Source organism: Sparus aurata, chromosome 15 (genome assembly GCF_900880675.1).
Source record: "Sparus aurata chromosome 15, fSpaAur1.1, whole genome shotgun sequence".
In the NCBI taxonomy this organism is placed as follows: domain Eukaryota; kingdom Metazoa; phylum Chordata; class Actinopteri; order Spariformes; family Sparidae; genus Sparus; species Sparus aurata.
In genome coordinates this window covers 5,896,671-5,918,209 of record NC_044201.1, presented here as the reverse complement: position 1 = coordinate 5,918,209, position 21,539 = coordinate 5,896,671, and the positions used below count along the sequence as shown (strand labels likewise).

The following is a 21,539-nucleotide window of genomic DNA, read 5'->3' as shown; positions in this document are numbered from 1 at the left end:
AGGAATAGGTCTTCTTTTCTTCAGCTAAGCCAGAGAGAAGTGAAACAAATGTCCATCACTCACTCACTCAGTACCCAGCAGGACGCCTGGCTTCATTTTGAGGACCAACAAGTAGGGATGGAGAGACAGAGGAAGAATGGCACTCAGTCAGAAGTGAAATGAGCTCCGATTGACGGCATAGGTAGCTTCCAGTCAGATGTTATCGGCTGACATGAAAAGTTAGCAAACCTAAGAAGATGATGCATGAATTCATATGTTGCAAATACAGTTAACCTAGTATTAGACAGGAACAGACACACTCACTTATACAGCCATGTACTACATTGGTGTCCAATCCCATACTACATACTGCTTTTCTTAATGGTTGTCCGTATAAACCAATCTTTAGTTTTTTATCTTGTAGTAGGTATTCAAGAAGGAACTTTACTGTTGCACACGGGAGAAAAAAGATGTGCACCTTAGGTATGCCAATCAATCACTATATCCCAAAGTCATCCATACATTCATAGAGTTCTATTATAGTACACAGTTGTTCTGAAGACTTGACAGAACTATTCTGTCGATCTAAATCTTTCTCTACTGTAGCTAGCTGTGACTAGCTCCTCCATTTCTTTCCTGCATTGCGGTCACAGTACAAAATATAAAGTAAGCTTCAATCCAATTTTGTCACTTTTTTTCTCCGACTAATTTACAACGCACGCAATATCTGCTTTACATTTAGCAGTGCGATAGCAAGCAACTTTAGCGTACTCCTGAAACATAAACTCGACAGGTGGAAGGCAAGATGTTTTCCAAAGATTTAACACTTAAAGGTGCACAATGCTGTTTTGGAAAAAATACATTTAAACAATGAAAGTATATATTTACGATATCAAAGGGGCAATAAAACAAACCCAAGCCATTTGATTTGATTCATGCATTTCCATATAAACACATATCAAGTTAACAGTGCTAGGCTGTTTACTTGGCTTATTCAGTCATGGACATCAATCAATGAAGCTTTCTCTCTTATTAAAGTTTATTTTCCCAGAACTACACAGTGCACCTTTAATTATCATCACAGACAGTTACGTCATTTGCTCCACCTGTGAGCAGGTACATTTAATCCATTGTTAATCTACTTCATTAAATTATGGAACAACTGTGTCCATCACACAGGCATTAAGTTATCATTCGTCATTATTAATGGGACGCAGGTTAAACGTAAGCCTCGCAGTCCTGTATTAAACCCTTCCCATAAAATAAACACATGCTCCTGTCAGGACCATCAAAACATTATCGGTTAATAAGTTAGTACAAACATTCTTTCGTTTGTTGTCACACACACACACACACACACACACACACACACACACACTGCACACACTGATCTAGCCTCGTTTTGAGTCATGCCTGTCTGCCAGTGGCTTGTCTGTCATTATCAGCTTTGATACTGTCTAATAGTGTCTTCAATAGAGAACCCTACCAGGATGAGTTTGTTCCCGCAGCTCTCTGCAGCTCATTGGCTGGGGCCCCCACTTCTAATCACCTTTCATTACAGCCCTCTGATCCCCAAGCTTTCCTTTGTACGCTGCACTTCATCGTCTTTATTTTCCGCTCTAATTGCATGTGAAAGATGCCCCCTTTGATTCTGCCTGCATGCCAAAGTGCTATCAGGGAGAGAGTGTCGAAAAGTGTCATGCGTGTCTGTCTACTCGGGAGGATGAGGGAGTCGCGTATTCACCTGCTGAGGACAAACCCGTTTCTCCCCGAGATATGACGTATCTATCAGCGGCTCAGAGGATATCAGCGCTGTCTGTCAGCATAATGGCAAAGGCTGGGGGGGGGGGGGGGGGGGGGGGGGGTAACAGGACTGGAGAGGGGAGGAGTGAAGGGAAAAAACGTGGAGAAAGGTGCTTTGAATTGTGCACTTATAGCAAAGCACTCAGTGGTGTGTGTGTGCTTTATTTTCTGTGATACACCAGCCTTGTCAAGTGTGGCTTGTTTGTTACCTGTTTTCATATGATTCTTGTCTCAAATTAAAAAAAAAAAAAAAAAAAAAAAAGACATTGACTTTTCTCTTGTGCCTTTTCTTCCTTTTTTTTCTTTTTTTCCCCAAATGCCATCATTTGTTGCCGTTCCATGGAGGTTGTGTACCCACCATGTTAGGCTTGTTCACTGTCAGTGTTTAACCTTTTCAATATGACGTCTCCAAGACCTTTGGTGGCCACTGTACGGTTACAGAGAGCCTTTCTGTCTGCAGGTTTTCTCTCGTTAAATGCCCCCCTCGGAGCAGCAAAACATGTGGCACGATTAAATAATTCTGCCGCCCAACCTTTTGAGCATGCATAACTCCGGCATGGGTCTTATTTTGGTCACAAATTTGTGGAAGAAGGGTCTTTGAGTGACCTGATATGTGTTCATTGTTGAGCTACTTCCAGGATGGGGAGACTTGAAGCAGGAGAGATCCCGAAAGACCTCACTCTGACAGAATCTAATCAAGAGTTGTCCTAACATATTACAACTGACTTAAGCTCTATCTTTCCTCCCCGTTAAGTCTCACTCACTCAGAATCAAAATAACCGGGAAGACAGAGGCGAGGGGAGAAAACGAGACGGAGGGGGAAGATTAGGCGATGGTGAGGGGAAAAAAAAAACAAAAAAAAAACCCACATCTCTTTCTGACTGAAATGGAAGACTACTTCCGGCTCCAATTTCGGCATATGCCAGGGCGAGCTGCAGAAAGATAAATGAGCTTTCCAGTACCAAGAGGAAACTGATTCTCTATCTGGCGTGGCACTATTTACCGACATTAAGAATGATAATATCAATCAGCGAGCTGTCAGCAACCCAAGTGGGCTGCGAGGAGAACAAAGGTGCCACTGTCTCCCTTTTGATGCGTTTACAAGGAGATGTTGATGTACCTGCCATTCAGGTGCAAATAATGTCATCACCACACGCCCGGATCAGGACCTGCTGCTCCACCTTAGTGATGAGTAAAACTGCCCAGGGCTCTTTCCCAAAGCTGGCGCTCATAGCTGGGAAAAAATAAACCTGACGGGTTAATGAGCTTGCAATCAACACAACAAGAAGAGCAGCAGAGCATCGACATGTCTGCACTCCTCGTCTGCCTGTGAAATATAGCTGTGGGTAACAGATTTTTATTTTTATTTTTATTTTTTTTTACCTTTAGTGGTGATGAGCGGGAGAAAACACATGGCAACAGCATCAGGGACGTGTCTGTGTAATTACTTTTGGCCATCTTTCAAACCTTTCTCTCTCAGGAGAGAGATGTGTGACAACATATGACAAGAAAGCCAACAGGCTTTCCATACAGAATAATGGAATCCATCATCACTGAGGCAGACACACCTGTCTGGCTTTGAGAACAATGCCACACTGCCTATTTATTAGGTGCCAGAAAAGTTTATGTTTGTTCGGTGACAGTGACAGCAACTTGATCCTTTTCATTTTTGGAAGGGGGATCTCAAGCTTTTGGGGAAAGGAGGAGGGAGGAGGGGAAAGTCTGACTCACATATTTTCTTCCCTCGCTGGTGCACAGCGAGTTCTCTTTCTTCCTGATAGCTGTCTGCTAAGAAGTCAGAAGACAAATAACAAAGACTGTCATTCTCCAGGAGGCTTTCACTAATTCTTTTTTTTCCCCCTCACCACAAAATGATACATATTATATCCTTTTGACACTTCAAGTCCAGCGCCTGCTCAATCTCTCTTGCATTTGCAAGACGTAGAATTGCGTAGCAAAGCAGGGAGCGATTTAATTATTCATGCTAGTTTGATAACTGTACCTAGCAAAGGACATCGCTGATTAACAATACGAAACAAAAAGACTGTGTGACTGGCAACCTCCTCCATTTCATACAAAACTGGAAATCAGTGAAAATCATATGCTGAGGTTTCTTGAGACACTCTGAAGGATAATGACGCCTGCAATTTTCTTCATAATCAAATAAGGGAAGTAATTACCTGATTGAAAAATATGTTCACTGTAAATATTTGATGATGTTATGAGATAAACAGCTTGAAGACATTGTTTTTTATTATTGGGATTTTAAAAAAAATATGTAATTAGTTTTGTTTAAGTATAAAAAAACAAAAACAAACTTTAATTCAAAGTGTCACAATATCCTTCCGAGGTCGAGACAATTGGATTGAGCCGTAGAGTTTGTTGTTGGTGCACGGCTGCTCAGTGGGCTATCACTTCAGTCTGACTGTCAGCCAGCCCTGTTGACAGAACAGTGCTGGCTGTCATCTTAACAGTTAATAATTAGGCTTCCTCCTGCCACAAAACAGAGTGCCACGGTGACAAAAGCCAATGGCAACCGAGGTGGCGGCTTGGCTGCCGCATTATAAATAGTCTGACCAGATGATTAATGAGAGGGGCCACCGAACTAAAGCAGCAATCTCGCACACAGACAAAGGCTGCCTGCACAGCTGCCTGCACACACACACACGCACACACACACACACACACACACACAAATTTAACAAAACACAACAAGACAAGCCCTGTCCCCAGATAGAAACAAGAACTGAGGCAGAGTGGCAGGGAAAGTGGAAACATGCCAAGTAAATAAATTATTGAATTTCGACCGACAGCTTATGAAGACTTTATTTAACCTCCGAGAGCTTTTGGGGGGGATCCTCATTAACATTTTGACACGCTCGGATGAATGGTGGGGTCAGGCTGGTTGCAAATGCAGGGGAAGTTCAGGAGAGACAGGCGAATTCTTTTGTGATGATCGTGAAGTAGACATGGGAGATAAATGGAAAAAAAAAAAAAGAGCGCGACCGAGAGCCTCGGATAATTTCAATAATTTGAGGAGCTGGAATTTTTGCCTTTGTAAGCCAGAGTCTAATTTGTTTAGAGGAGATTTTTTAGTTGCCAAACAAAGGTTAGCTGAGGAAGGTTTCACAACAGGGTCCTCAGGTCGACGCGAAAATCCTGGGAAGGTGCCGACAGCAGCCTATAAGAGCCCAGACACTGCTAATGCATCAGTGGCAAAGTGAGACACAGTACAGAGTAAACGCGTCTTATATTACTGGGAAAGTTTAAGTGTCGTTTGCCTAATTTGCACTCAAATGGACGACAGTGTCACTTTCCATAGAGTGAAACCATATATAGCGTTGTCGGCGCGCTTCCTCTCAACATTTTAGTTCTATTAGTTCTGACTATGGCTCACATTTTCCTCATCGCGCCCCTCACCTGCCTTTTATGTAACGCCACGGTAATATGGGCTGAGCGCCACTGCTGTTAATGCTACCCTTTACCATTTTCAAATTACACTCATCAAAGCAGACACGTCAAATCAATCAAAGCATGACAGCGAATGGATAACGACGACGACAATAGTGACAAATATCTGTTTTTCTCTTGGGGGATAGTTCCACAAACAAACATAGATGCTCTATTCCTCCACCGGTCAACAATTATCTTGAATATTTGGATGTGCGGTTGCTCCAAGCAGGTTTTTCCATTTGATGGGCCTTATTCTTCCCCTCCACTTTCCTGTGCTCAGCTGGCAGGGCTCTCAGTCGTCACAACATCTCCTTTTAATGCCCCTGACAGGGGGTTATTTGCTCCCATATATGTTTTCTCTCCAATTACACCATGGCAGGCTGGAGGCTGCCAAGCCACGCTGCTGAGATGCTGATGGTCACCTCTTTGACTAGTCCTTCCTGCCTCCTGCACTATATTTTTCATCTTTTTAGATTCTATTAGAGAGGAGGACTCTCTCATTTGTCTGTCCTTGGTCCAAAGTGTTGTTTAACACCTGACAAGCAGCAGCATCACAATGCCAACTACTATTTGGCGAGAAAGGTAATATTGGAGTTCCATTCTCAATTTTTCCTTCAAGGTGTACGTTTGGTAAGAATACGGTACGAGCATTTTTAAAAATAAGAGCATGGAAAAAGATTGTGTGCATGCAGTCGGTGGGTAATAGTGATAAAAAAAAAAAGAGAGTTTCAAGTCCAACAGGCAAAGCAGCTGCCGTATCACGAGCAGTGGGATCCGAATGACCACACACACTTTCTTAATTATGTCAAAGTGCTGCTACTTGAATATTCCGAGACAAAGCACAAGGCTAATCTGCACCGAAAACACATTCATAAGAATAATTTGCTTGATTCTTTGCGGCTGTTCGCAGCAATCAGGGTGATCAAAGACAAAGTAAAATGATGCCAAGGGACTGATATCTCAAACATACAAGATGCAAACCCTCTGAATCAATAGAGCAAAACAGACAGCATTTGTGAGTATAGCTTTAAGCCAAGTGGGATGCCAAATGCAAAGGCTGCCATTGATACCACAATGAAAAATGCATGATTTCAGGGAGCGCTCTTTTATCTACGAGGCAAGATCAATAGTGGGAAGGGGTTACGGAATCAAAGTTGTTTTGCTGATGCGGTAGTTAACTGACACTCTTAAAAACATCTGAACACAATTTGGGAGAACAAAGTGCGCTAAAAGACAATTGGAGGCGAGCGAGGTGAAGTTCTGTGGGTTGATAAACTTTCTTTTCACATTCGGGAAGGCGAAATCAAATGCTGAGTGTACAGGGCAACAGAAGTCGGATTCGTTTACCACTGACAAGCTCTGCGCAGGATCACTGATGGCGCTCCTTTGTTTCTCGGCTTGAACTACGGCAAAGTAAAAATAAAAACCACCGCTAATTCTAAATCAACAAGACGCTGTAGTTGTTTTCATCACAAAGATATCCCTTAGTTCTTCTGAAAGGCTGACCCTCTAATCAGCCATTACGTTAGACTACTGTAGTGCTGTCAAAGAAATTCTCTATGAAGACGAGACTAAAATGGACCACAATGTCGTGTGATGATGGCAAGTGCCCCGCTAAGAGCACGCATGGACTCTGACAATGTTAATTCAAACTGCACTAAAGTGTACTAAGTTGATTCCACTGGCCCACCCTCGCACTACATCCAAACGTTAATTTCAACATGACGCTGACAGAGCTAATTATTCTGTAACTCTAGCCCTGCCGCTGTCCTGACCTTCGCCCTGCGAGCGGACTGAGGAAGAGCCAGCAGCTTTCAGCAGAGGCTTTGGCCCGTCTGGCCTGAGTGTGTGACAGGAGATGGACAGAGGAGAGGGGGAGAGAGCGAGAGAGAAAGGGTCACAGGATGGAGAAATAGAGACACAAGAGAGCGAGACAAGGAGACACAAAGAGAGAGGGAAACACGAGAGAGAGAGAGAGACAGAGAGAGGGGCAATGAAAGTGAGCGAGAGTGACTGACAGACAGAGGATTCGTCACAGGTAAAGAGTGAAGGCTCTGGCCACAGAGGGACCTGGTGAGAAAGCTAACAGATAGCAATCTGAGTTATCACTCTGTGCCACGGCTAACAGCTAGCAGCTACCCTGTCACCGCTGCCTAAACAAGCCCAGTGTTTTCATCTCCATACACACAACGCGGCACTCTGTCTTTTCTTCTGATGGAGATAAGATGTATAAATTATGAGCAGCTGACAAAGTCTACTCCAGCGCCCCCGGCGTCTCATCAATCACTAGCCTGTGTGTCAGCAGGTAACTGACGTGGCCCCCGGAGGCACAGCCCCCTCTTTAGGTGTGCGAGCGTTTTTTTTTTGTGTGTGCAAAAAATGTGTGTTTGCAACTGTGCAATTGGGGCTTTTGTGTTGAGTATTGTGTCTGCGTGTCTATGTGAAAAGGTTGCGTGAACAGCTGATTCAGTCTTAACTCCACGCTGCGAGAGACACAAAGAAATGCACACAACTTGCACACACAAGCCAGACAAAAAAAAAAAAAAAAACAACAACTCCTGAGTGTTCGTGTGTGAACTCAAGGTTTTGCTGTTATACCTCGAGGTTATCTGATGTGCTGATGCACTCCAAAGAGAAACCAAAAATGCTAGAGAGAAGGAGAAGCGTGAAGGACTGAAATAGGCAACGCACCAAAAAAAAAAGAAAAAAAAAAGAGTGAAACCAGAAGCCGGCCTGTCGGGTGGAGTCCTGGATGCCGTAGAAGACCAGTGGTAGACCACCCAGTATGATTATTGGTATTAACAATTTTCCATGAACCTCAGTTTCCCCTGTCTACATACGAAACACAGCCTGGGCCTTGGGTTGTGAGGGAAGCCATGACAAATACACATGCAGAAATAAACTGCATGCTGATTTCCTATTAAATCCTCAGACTTTATAAATTACGACACTTGAGTGTTAAACACATCATTGCTAAAGTAAGCAACATAATTACACAGTGTGTCAGCAAAACAGCATAATTACACGCTACAAGTTGTCAGTGTCTGGTTTCACGTCGTTCCCATTTACAGGCCAATCGCAGTCTTTTCACCACTCACGTTTACCAGGATTAAGGCTTGATTTTACTGCGATAATTACAAGCTGCAGCGTCCAAACGGCGCAAATTAAAAGGTAATTACGCAGTTATAATGAAAACGATGGCCAATAAAATATAAGTATTTACATTTTTGGGGATGTTTTGCCACTCATTTGCTTTTACTGCAGTTTATGCATTTTAGCCTCCAGCCCCAGTATGATAAAGAGCCTGATTTAGTTAATATGAATTTCCATTCAAGGACAGTTTTAAGTGTGGAAAAAAAAAAATACCTAGAAATAACTGCATTCAATGAAACATTCATTCCTCTTGGACTGAATTGGTACATAACCTCGAACCGCATCGCTGCAAAAATTACACAATGTTTGTGTACACGGCCCAAAGCAGGTAGCTCGCGCACACAGTATCGATCCGCTGTCTTGAAGTGAAGTTCAAGAAGGAGAGAGCGAAGCAGAAAAATGTTGACTCCCCACGGGGACGGGCGAAGCAGCTCATCTCAGCACCAAAGAAAAGGAGGGCTGTCATGTTCTGTGTGATGAGCTGAAAGACTAGAGGCGGCCTGGAGCAGCAGGGTATTCCTTCCCCCCATAAACAAACCTCCAAAAAACAAACAGTTCCACCCCGCAGAGAAGGAGATGGGACAGCGAGACGAGAGGGAAGGGCAGACAGGTGTCAGGGAAGAGTGACATCTGTGACAGGGGCCAGTCAGAGAGAAGCTGGAGGAGATGAGAGGACGAGGGTGTCTTCATGAAAGGAGCATCAGACTTGTTGTCTCCCTCTTTCTGGCCTGCTGGTTCGGATTCTAGGCTGGGACTCCATATTTTGATCACCCTGATATCTCATGAATTATGTACCATACGCCATTAGCATTAGTTAGAGCCAACGCAGTATCAATGATACTATTGTTTCGAGGAGGAGGGGGGTCAAGTCCTGAGACACATTATCTTTGAAAACCCTTCTGGAGGGAAAGAAAGACGATGTCTGGAATTCAGCTGACAAAAGCACTCAGTCGTCCTGAAATCTGATGAGTCTGACAGGATGTTAGCCCATCTGATCCACTGTCTCAATATTCCCTTACAGTGGCAGTGGCGGTTGGGGGGGGGGGGGGGGGGGGGGAATAGGACGGACAGGCCGCGCCTCACCGTGCTTTTAGCACAGGTGTGATGAAAGTCAGAGCCGCCGCAGCTCGGCCCACCTCTCGGATTACCCCGAACACGTCTGGTGACGGACGCTGCCAGTTGGCAGGCAAAACGCTGGGAAGTGATGCCCGTTGTGCCCTATCCATCTGCCTGCTGCGTGGAAACAACATATCAGGTGATCCCCAGGGGAGACTTATTATCATATCATATTAAACGTCTGGGATATGGGTTACAGTTGTAGGTCTTAACAAAATAAAAGATAGACGAAGTGGGCCGGTGGTACAAGGTCAGCGCTGTCATGTCTGACTGTGGACATCTCTGGCACCTCTGGGAGCTGCTTATCACCGTGAGATAAAGGAGAACAGGGAAGACAGACTAACAGAGAGCGAAATAGAGATCCACTGTCTGTCCGAACGGTTTCGTTTGCCACCCACTACCGGAGTACAGCATTTCCTGCATCCACTTAATCAGACGCGATGAAACGACAAACCTTTGTTCCACGCTGCCTGGAGAAGTTAGCCTTGAAATAAAACATGCGTTGCTAATCGCGACTTACAGTACATCTCGAGGGATATCTTCTTACAGACCTTTACAGCTCATTGGCTCTGACGGAATTTCTTAAGTATGGTACATGTGCATAGAAGTCAGACCTGCTCTGGGAAGCGGCACTGCGAAACTGTCAGCTCGCAGCCGAACGCCAACTGAAAATATAAACCGAAATGAGACGGTCAGAGGTCGCGACGCCTTTGATAACCGATGAAAGATGCGAATAATTGAACACGGATTAAAACATGTGCTTAAAACGTACTGTTTTAGCATGTAAAGGAGACGGATGTTGTCCTTTAATCACACGTTTCAGAGGGTGCAAGCTTCCATCTTCACCCAAGCTCTCAAAGATAACACATTCTTCTATCGTGGCATTAATGATCTTCACCCACTTCACTGCCCATCCGTGCCCTGCTGCCCCATGCCAGTCCTTCACAGCCCCTCTCCAACACCATGACAGAAGAATGCTGCTCGAGTGTCACTTGACCCCTCTGCCCCCGCGGTGACCTCCGGTGCACCCTGGGCAGCGTTCACACTTTCACATATTTCCACTGCTAAAACAAGAATGTCTCCCTCTCCTCCCCCGTCTCAATTTAATTTCCTCTTTACCGCCGTCCAATTCTCCCATCACCCTAGCTTCTTTTGCCCTTCCCTTTTTTTTCCGCCTCTATTCAAAACAAAGAGAGAGAGAGAGAGAGAGAGAGAGAAAAAACGCCTCTCCACCAGTAAAAAACACAGGGATGAGTGGCTATTCAGAGCGTGATTGTTGGGAAAATGGGGCTGGCTGTGTTTGTGAAATGCAGAGTGGGAGAGAGTGTGTGCATTTTTGGACACATGCATATGAAGAGGTGCCCACTTCAGACTTATATACGAACTGGAAGGGCTAAACAGTCTCTTACGTCTTTCAAAAAAGCAGAGCGCCACAAAGTGTGGGACTGAATTCACGCCGACGAGCAGTGACGGAAAAAGTAATCAGAGCCCTCACTCAGGTAAAAGTACCAGTACGGCACTGTCAAAGTACTCCACTACAAGTACAATCACGCTTATATGACTGCTGCTTAAATGTGTGTGTGCGTCTCATTTTACTGTTGTAGATGCTTAAGGTAGAGCTAATTTTAAAGGTGCGATATGCAAGAACAAATAGGGGTCGGCAGATCACCAGAGTAACCACTAGCTGCTGCTAACGTCGCTGCTTTCATTAGCTAGTTAGCTCAGTTAGCCGTGCAGCTAGAAGTCCGGACTGGGCGCTCAGAGCACTCCGGGGCGTTGGTGTTTACACTAGTAGTACAGGAGCTTTGAACCAGGGCTAGCTGGTTAGCATGCTGACTTCAGTAGAAAATCTCTACAAAACAATACATAGACTTCACAATGTCAAAACTGTATGGTGCAACTTCAATCTTTCGGTTTAACACAAACATTCAGACTCTTAAATCAATGTGTGTATTTAAAGGGAGTAGAAATTAAGCTGTCACAAGCATGTAGCGGAGATGGAGTGGAGCAGAAGTATAAAGTTGGGTAAAATAGGAAGCCTCTGACTCGCTGAACATTTGGACCACATGCAATAAATCCCTTTATTTATTTGCCTTTGCACAGAGCTCTTGAAAACCTCCTCACTATCAACCCTCCTTGTACAACTCATCTCATAACACAAAGTGCCTTTCCTTAGGCGAAATGCGTGTGGCGCTGACATTATTGAAACTGTACGTTCGCTCTCTGTCACTCAAACGTGAGGCTCCTGACAGACTAAGCCCTTAATGCAGCAGATTTGACTGGTTAATCCTGTGAAAAACCATTCTTTTTGTCCCGCAGGTGGAAAGGTCGCACAGCGAGGCCTGTCTCCCTTGAACCTACAGTATGCCTCCCGTCTTAGCCTCCAACCCAAACATGCTCCAGCCCTCATCATTGGCCTCTTCTCACCCCTCCTCAGCCGTCTTACCCACCCGCATGCATAAGCTACAAAGCTGGAGGTGTCAAGACTACCTGTCTCAACAGCACCCCCCCTGCCTGACCTGCGGATAGCCCTCAGGGACATTAATTATAGAGTAGTCTGACTTGTTGAGAGGAAAGAGACAGACAGACAGACAGAGAGAGGGGGAGAGAGAGAGAGAGCAGAAAAAGATAAATGCAGAGATGTTGTTACAGAAGCTGTCACCTCCTAATCATGTCATCCTGCTGTACAGAGGTGATGCTGAGGCTTTACTCGATCAGGTTTCCCATTCATCACCAGGGCTGCTGGTGTTGGGAGAATGCTGAGGGCAAATGTAGAACGGGGACTCTCAACTTCCCACAGCGTTCAAATTTTAAACTAGCAAAGTCCAAACCCGTCCGTGTGTGTCTGAAGAATCATCAAGATTGTAGTCCGAGGATTTTTATTCTGATTGTTGAGCGCAGACCATCCCTGTCACCTAAACTTTGAAATCTCCTTTAGCTTGTCCTTTCGCATGCCAGTGTTAGATCATGATGTGCACATGCAGTAAATCTGGCTGTTCACACAAAAGGGATGAGATGAAACACTGCATAGGCAGTGTTTCTGTTCAAGGACCACTTAAAAGGAACACAACGCTGCATCCATTTCTGAGTGTTCACTACTGCGCTCGCGGGCAAAAAAAACAAAACAAAACACGGACCTATGATGAAATGACATTCCTGCGTGTGTTTCTGAGTTGTTGTGTGGACAACGACGTCTACTCCGCAAGCATGGGTAGACAGTGAACTGCCACCATGTGATCAGAGCAATCTGTCCAAACAAATGGAAGCTTCTCTTGCACATTACCGTGTTAGATTAGACGACTCTCGGTCATTTGATTCCCCACTGTCTCGACAGCTCCCGTTTCTAATGGACCGAGTGGGATTTCACAAATCGCGAAATAGGGAGAGGTCAACGTGTTTGAAGGTTACCCCTGTCGGGGGAATCAAAATAAATAACGTTCAGGTGTGCTATTCTCTGTCAGGTGAGTGTCTTAATGATGCCAAGTTAACACATACTAAATAACAGTGTCTCCCTACGCACTGACAGCCTCAGAAATAATTGACCAGCGTGCTCCAAACTGAGACGCAGTAGGCAGAGAATTCAATCCTGCAGCTGACAGAACCCATTGAGCATGTCACTAGATTTTGCATTATACACAAAGCAATGTCAGGTCAGGGATGCGGCCTCCTGCTAGTTATTTGCGATTGCATCTCTGAGGGTAAATTACCTGGCTCTCCATAATATGGTCTAGTTAACTAATTTCCTGACAGCGCGCTGTCTCATAAGAAAAAGTCTCAGATTTACTGCCTGTCAAAAACATGATGGACTGTTTTTTTGTTTTTTTTTTCCTTCCTTCTTTCTTTTCACCAAATGCTTGGCAGCCTCTCAACTAAGAGCTCATATTCAATATCCTCTCTCGGCGTGCCGAGGACATCTCTGATTCCAGACAAAGACGTTACGGCTGAAAATGAACAAAAAAGAAACATAACCTTATTATGTTTGAAGGCTACCAGCAGTGTGTCATTTCATCCACAAGTTCCCATGCAAAAAAAAATTACAGCTGGGGGGGGGTTGCAAAGCGAAGTAGCGTAGTCCTCTCGGTAAGGAAACAGAGAGATCTATTATCCATTATCCCGGTGACCTCTGCGCATTGACGAGCACACACATACATTATATGGTGTCCTGTCATTTTGTTGTTATACATGTGTAAATCATTCACTCTCTGTCAGAAAAGGAGCTTTGACGACAAAACCTCACCTCACCAACGGGGTCATGGGGAAACTGAATCTCACCGCAAACAAAGCATAGTTTTACCTGCGAGAGCACGGCCTGCCACTGATAGCGACAAAGATGACAATAGCTCAGTGATGGTGTGAAGACTGCCTTCAAGCTATACTGTGCAGGGGAAACAATGCAGCTCCCCCCCCACCAGCTCCACGGAGCCCAACAGTGTCTGTTTTAAAGTTCACAAAGCAGCACGAAGGTCTGCCTACCCTTTCTTTTCTCTCTCTTTTTCTATATGTGTTGCCATTCAGGCTGGACAGTGTGGCCTATCATCGTCTCGGCAATGACAGTAGGTGGAAACGCTAGCTTTCATTACACAAAGTATAAATAGTGTAATCTATCAGCCCTGCCAATCAGGATGATTGATTATGGGCTGTCAGGGAGGAGAGTGACACATTAGAAAAGTTTGGTTAACAATGCCTGTAGCTGGTGCGGGGCTGCTGCCACCCAGCCCAGTGATTAATGTGTTGTCAGCCTGTAATCCCACACCCACGCTTAATGAGGCAAGAATTTATCATCTCGGCAGAGTGGCAGATGTCAGGGGGAAAGGAATCCAAGTGGCTGGAAACAATATACTTTTTCTAGCCTGCGCTTGACATGTCTGACAAGCTCGAAAAAACCACAAAGAAGGTCTGTGTAAGCACAAACTTCAGCGGAGGGACTTTCGGCTCTGGCTCTGTCCTCTGTTGCATGCACATGAAAGTCGCTGCTGAAAGAAGACTCCGTCTCCATTAGCACTGTAGCGAGGAGGAGACGTAACTGGTGTAATGGATTAATACTCAGGGAGAGAAATGTTGGATATTTTCGGAAAGCCGTTTCACACAAATCAGCTAAAGTAAAACTCACTGTGGTCCCTTTTGCATAGGCTTTATCCACCTCATCTAACACAGAGTTTAAGCTCCTAACGTTCATTAACTTTTTTTTTTTTTTTTTAAATAATGGCGCATCCACATCTGCATGACATAAACAACAACAACTTTACTTGAATTATCTGATAAAAAAAAAAAAAAACCTGAATGCGAATTAAAGCGACGCCGCCTCGAGAGGGTGCACATGACAATCAACTTCAAAGCGAACCATAAATGCGAGCGCTGAAACAGTGATTAATGTGCACTGTCAACATCAACTAAAAGAGACAAGGCAAAGAACTAACTGATCTCTTTGAGAGATTTAAAGTTTGGCACATTTCTGTGGAAACACCCGGTGGGGTGGGGAGGGGTGAGGGAGAAAGATGGAAAACACTAAGCCAGCTGTCTCTCATTAGGCTAGCAGCATCTTCCTGTCACCAAAGAGACCAACAGGGAGGATTAGCTCTGATTGGACTGATAGGCCAACGCACTGGGACGCTGCACTATGCAATAGCTAAAAGCATCATTTGATAAGACGTGCGATTGAAGAAACGCCTTAGCGGCTATCATTTGGTTGCAGCAGCGCAGCAGTGTTGATGTTTGCAGCCCTTTGGCATTCAAAGAAGGAAAGTTCAGAAAAAGACAGTTTTATGGAGGCACAGGCTCTGATTGTGCAGAACTTGCCTTTTTTAATTATAAGGGCTCAATAATACTGGGGAATGAAAATATTTTTTTTTTTTCCCCTGTAGATTTCTGCGTCTGAACATAGAAAATAGCAAAATTACAATAAAAACCTGGCCCTTCCCGGAGGCATCTATAAAAGGATCTAGCTGGAACAGTATGTGTAAAAAGCAAAGGCTTTGTAGCTTGCCAATCCCAGGCCCTCAATATTATTACACTAATAAAACCTTAACAAAGACTTACATTTTACAGATTGCAAAAAAAAAAGAGGAAAGTTATGTGAACGCTGCCATTATTTGTCAGAGTTTATGAAAACTTTATATCAAAATGGGAGAGGGAGACGTCTCATTATTGCCGGCCAGCCTTGGCCCTGTTTTCTGACAGGCCTCAAACTCCACCGCTAAACACAAGAGACGTCGAGACAACAAATGCTTCACCACAGAGGCGTTCCTCCTCTGTACTCGATGCCAGCAGAAGAAGAGGAAAATCAGTTAATGCAACTCGGCCACTTCGGTGTCTCATAAAAGCCCTCGCAAAAACACATGTTTGTTTTTTACGCTCTGGGTTTCGCCAAAAAACGAATAATACATCCATCACGGCTGCCTGCGAGAGTGACGTGACACATGGGTCACGCACCCCGTGTCTCCGGGCTTTGAAAGAGGCAATAAATCAATCTTGGCACTATTACTTACAATTAATTGTGCTTTAAAGTTTTACAGTGTGTTTATGATATGCAGGGCCTGGATGATTTATGTGGACAGTGTGAGTCACTCCCTCTAATTGCTGTTGTTTTCCCGGCTTGTAACCCCTGCGTGACCTCTCGGTTTCAGCTGCCAGCAGCGCTCAGAAGAACCGGGCCCGTCGCGCTGGTCCAAACATTGGACAGGCTTATACTTCACCAGTCCAAAAAAAAAAAAAAAACTAAAACAAAACAGGGCTGCAGAAAAAAAAACACACACACAAATGGAGGCACTCACAGACACTGACAGACAGATACCTGGGAGAATGAGCACGTGGCTCGCCGAGCATATCTGACACAAGCGCGCACTCCATTCCCTCTATCAGTCAAACTAAACAAGTCCAGGCGATCATAAGCAGCTGTTTTAACATTAAGGATATGCTGTCATGAAAAGACAGAGAGCAGCACCGCCACAAGTGATGCAATTAACAGATAACAAGCGTTATGTAAGAACATAATTTGAAAGCGAGCAGATCTCAATATGTCAGTGGGTTTATTTGTCGGAACATAAAGCAGGCAGGCACTCAGTACGGTTGCATTTAGCCAGCGACTCCTACTCAGCCCGCGACGCTGTCCTTACTCGACCTACTGTATACATATTGAATCAGGAATGCGCTGTGAGAGAAAGGTGACAAATCAGGGCTCTGGTGCATGTACAGTATCAAGCAGAGAGCGGAGGTAATAAACATCCTTCCACAGCAATCTGTTGGGTTACATTTCCTTCCCCCATCGAGAGCCGTATTCTTTGAGTTTCCTCCGAGGACGCATTTGTTCGGTAAAATGATTCAGCAAACCCACTGAAGGCACATTCACAAAGCGCTATATTGCATGCTGTTTGTTATGTTTGAGAGCTTCGGGGAACTCATAACTCTCGAGCGCAGACATGGACGTGGCAACGTGCTTTACAGGGTACATCTGAGACCTCGGAAAAGGAGGCAAAACAGCCGACCTGCAGCAAAATGCCTCCTTCTTTTTTCCAGGGTTGCGTTGCAAAAAAAAGAGCCACAATCATGCATCACATCGTGCACAATCGCGGGTCTCAAAAACCCATGCAGTCTATCTTAGATCTGGACCACTCCCTTCGGTGCAAACTTAAAATGAACCGCTGTCTGCCGCAGAGTAAAACAGGTTAGTGTCTGGGGGAGAAAAAACCGAACTGAAAAGATCCACTTGAGGACTTTCCTGGCTCTGTCACTGTCAATTCCCTTGAAGAACCGTTACCCTGTGTGCGGAGACTCATGGGACCCGGGAGCTGGCTCAAGCCACCCTGCAATGCAGTCTGCTTTACATTATACGCAGAAGGATGTGGGGAGAAAGAAAAAAGAAAAAGAAAAAGTGTGTTCATGCTTGAAAATCAAGTCAAATACTTCGTCCAGGCAAAATCTAAGTGACATCTGAGGAACATTTATACCCGCTGACGTAGCTACCAAGCTGTGCTTAGTGAGGGGGACCATGGAGTTACTTCATTCACTGTGAAACACTCTTCAACATGTGGCAAGGAGTAAATGTTATTCTACTAGTTAAATTTGCTACGCGCTTTTTTTTTTTCCCTTAGCAGTGCTCGGGACGTGAAAACAGAATGTGCTGTCACAGTGTTTTGATAGACATGGCCAGTTTAACCCAAGGGTTCAACAGCATGATGCAGGATCCGCGGCGCAGCGGAGGGAGGCAGAGGAGCCGAGCCAAGAAGTACCACATGTATTTTCCGAAAGCAGCCCGTCGCAGTCCAAGTGGCTCTACGTGGTTTAACGCCGTTTCATTCCATGACCTCTAAGTCCTCAAAGAGAATTATCACATTATAGCATTCCAACACGCCCAATTTCCCAAAATACAGCTCAAGGCTTTTCCACTCTGACTCGGCTCAGTGTTGTGGGTTTTCGGGAAAACACTTCAATCGTTCCCGCTGTGTGTTTTTTTTTTTGTTTACTTCAGGTATTTTTATAGATGTTATGCTCTCTCCCGCTTGTCTCGGTCATTTCTCATCTGTTTGTGTCTTACTACTTGTCCTTTCCAATCACGGCCGCGATAGAGCAAAAAGCCGAAAGAGAAAAATGACCCCGCCTCTGAGTTCCAAGCAAACGGGGACAAGTCAGGGACATCGTCACCCACTTATGGTGTCATGGCCACTAGTGCATGAAGACACACAACAATTAAAGACGAAGCGACACAATTATCCTCAGTGTATGAACATGGCTATCTTATTTGGAAGGCAATTCTTTGTTTGCTACATGTCTGTCTTTGCAGTGAATGTCTGACTCAGTGACCTGAAAAACAGGCATTTCTCTGAAGGCTACAACTTTTTTGTTAATAAGGTGGGAGTGTGTGTGTGTGATAATGGGCTGTATAAATAAAACTGATTTGAATTCCACCGGTGTGAAGGAGATTTAACATGTAACTTTAAGGATAGATTGTATATAATTAAAGTCTAGAATAAGGAAATGATGTGGATAATAACGCCGTCTTTTTGATATTGGTGCATGTAGCGAGGTGACCTCTCATTTTCAATTAAAGTGACAAAGAAAGTCTCTGTGGTAAACTGTGGACACTCATTAGGCGACAGAATTACTACAGACAGTTCCACTGCAGTTTATGGACGTCCCCTCTTCGATAGGTAGGCATCGCTCAGGGATGCAAGTCACCTCTTGACAATAAATTAAGAGAAAACGACAAAAAAAACACACATTATCGTGGAAAAATCTATTCTACTTTTGTTTTTTTCACAATGACCAGAAACGGAGGTACACACATGGTCGGTGTAGAATGAGAGTCCACTGTTGGAAATGTAGGTATGTATGTGTGTGTGTGTGTGTGTGTGTGCATGTGTGTGCGGGCGCGCGTGTGAGCGTATCTCTTCCTGCAAACAGCCACCGACTGTCTGGTTGTGATTTGAGCGACACGGAAAACATTGAGAATGTATGAAAAGTTATGGTGTTCAGATTGCGCTAAAGAGCGTAGCTGCTTTATCAGAACCATGTGGCGGCGCTCGGTGCCACGCCATAATGGCATGATTGAAAAGGAGTTAAAACTGTGGTCACGATCCACTCCAACTGACTCGAGAGAGGTCCCGAAAGTTCAGCGCCGTCTCTTTTCATGGCGAGTCCGTTAACCATTCCAATACGCGCATCACGCAGTGGGAATGATCTGATAGAGAAGGGGCTCTTTCTTCAGATTTATGCTGTCATGAGCGGGCATGTACCGCTGCAACCCTGCTGCAGTTGCTGCTGTTTCTATGGTTTCAATTTATCTACTGTAAACAGCAGGAAGGAGATTTGTCATAGAGCGAAAGGAGGAAAAATGACTGAAGAGAAACATTTCCAAAAGATACACCCAAAAGTAAGGTAATTTCAGAAATAAACCTTTTAGATCACGCCTGCGGTCTTGTGTTTTTTTTTTTCCTACCGATACTTGCACTAATTGAGACTCAAATGGTGGCACAAGCGACAGCGAGACAGCTAATTACCGTCCTTTGTAATGAAGCAAATGGCAGACACTGTACCAGGAGCCACTGTTATGAGCAACACCCCGCTGTACCAGACATAAAAGCAACACAAATATCTAATTATGCCATCATCTCTCCTCGCTTTCCCCTTCTGGTGCAGACATTTCATTAATTGGTGGCCCGCACTATTGGTCAGCTTACAATCACTCCGATGATGTGGACAATTAGAGCCGGGAGGTACTCATGGCTCATCAAGTCTGTGGTAGTTGACACATCACATCTCATCTGACTCAAAGCAAACGTTATGGAAATGCTGCTGTGCAACTCAGGGCCCAGACGCTGGATGTGTCCGGGCAAGGAAAAAAAATAAAAAATAAAAAATTCTCTTCATTGTGCCGACTCAGTCAAACACAGCTAATAAGGAACAGTGGATAATGCAGAAGACGAAGTATGTTCAGGTGCATAAAATACTCAATGTGCAGTGGGGGGTAGATGCCTTTTCATCAAAGCTGTAACCTTTTACTTTGCATAGGGAATAAATAATCATATACAGCAGGTTCAGAAACACAAAGACACAAAAACACACACTTCATGTCAGCTAGAATCAGTGATTATCTCTCCTTTCATCTGAGGCTGTGGCGACAAAGGCAAACATTTCTTTTCCACTGACAAGCTATGTAAATAATATCTTATAAAGTGACTTTACCCTGCCAAAAAGCATTGTAGAGGTCCTTCGTTTCTTTTTCATATAAAGCGGATGAACAGTGTTTTCATTCCACTTCTCCACATCTACCAAACATGCCAGACTGGGGTTAAATTATTTCAATGTTTTTTTTCGCTTTCTCGCTTGCCACGCGCATGAAGAATCAAGAACAAAGCATAGCATGAGCTGACACTAAAAGAGTGCGCTATCTTAGCTGATTTTCTGGGACAATAAATATTTTGTTTCCCACGTGCACTCTTAAACCCGACATCGACTCACGTGCTTCTGATTTGTCATCGGATGCCTTCGCTCCTGCTACTCCTGATCCATTTTTACCTCCCAGGCTCGCTGTCAGAGCCCCAGAGACCTTGAAGCGACAAAGCTCCGCTGATCCAAACGGTAAATATTTCATGACCTTACAATTACATGAAATCAAGTCTAGGCAAAAAAGCTGTTCATTTATATTGCAGTATCAAAGACGGTTGGGGGGGGGGGGAAGAGAGGTTGAGAAGGGATGAACTGGGTGTATCTCTGAACCTCTCGAACTTCTAATTAGTCCGTGTGGCCCAAAACAAGAGAGGGAGGAATAAGTGCGCGGGCTCGGGATAATTAAGCGATTGTGAGCGGCGTGTACGTGAGCTGTCACTCCGATCGCCAGCCATGTCACACTCGGCAACACAACCGCGACCGGACAGCCGGCCGTCGTCTTTGATCTGGGGCTCATGCATACAGAATCGGGTCAAGCCGTGGTCGCACACATTTACACACACGCAACGCGCGCGCACACACACACACACACACACGCACACTCGAAAAGCGACAGTAAAAGGGAGACTCTTTTTCAAAGGGCCACAGTGCCAGGACCTCTGTAAAGGGAGCCTGACGATCAAGCATGCACAGGACGAAAGGGAGGATAAAGGAAAAGAATAGAGGAGGGGAAGAAAGGGACGAATGTGACAAATCCACTCAAGACTTCAAAGAGACTAAAAAAAACAAAACAAAACCAAAAAAAAAAAAAAACACCAGAAAGCTTAACTTACAGCTTCCGACTTGGGTTTGACCACTTTCATGAATGCTCCTCTCGCCGATGCCTCCATCACTTCTTTTTTTGTCACCTTCCTGGTGTCCAGAAACTTCAGCCGGGGCAACTTGTGCAGAACAAAGTACCTGTGAGGAAAAAAACCAAAAAAAACAACAGCAATTCAGCTCTACTGTACTGCTGCCATGAAAGGTCTCCTCTTAGGCCCGCTGTTGACAAAAGAGACAAGCAGCGAATCTGAGGAAGTGTGTAAACCCGTCATATACTAATCAAACTGACACGCATTCTAATATGTAAATGCACGCATCAGCGGAACTTGAAA

General features: G+C 44.6%; 1 protein-coding gene across 1 annotated transcript in view; it reads right to left on the bottom strand.

The window, feature by feature from the left end:
* The window catches only part of lrmda (leucine rich melanocyte differentiation associated), a 225,434-nt gene that overhangs the window by 45,810 nt on the left and 158,085 nt on the right, over positions 1 to 21,539 (bottom strand). The window contains exon 5 of the mRNA XM_030440977.1: positions 21,219 to 21,345. Coding sequence (XP_030296837.1) covers positions 21,219 to 21,345 — 127 coding nt within the window. The remainder of the gene's footprint in view (positions 1 to 21,218; positions 21,346 to 21,539) is intronic.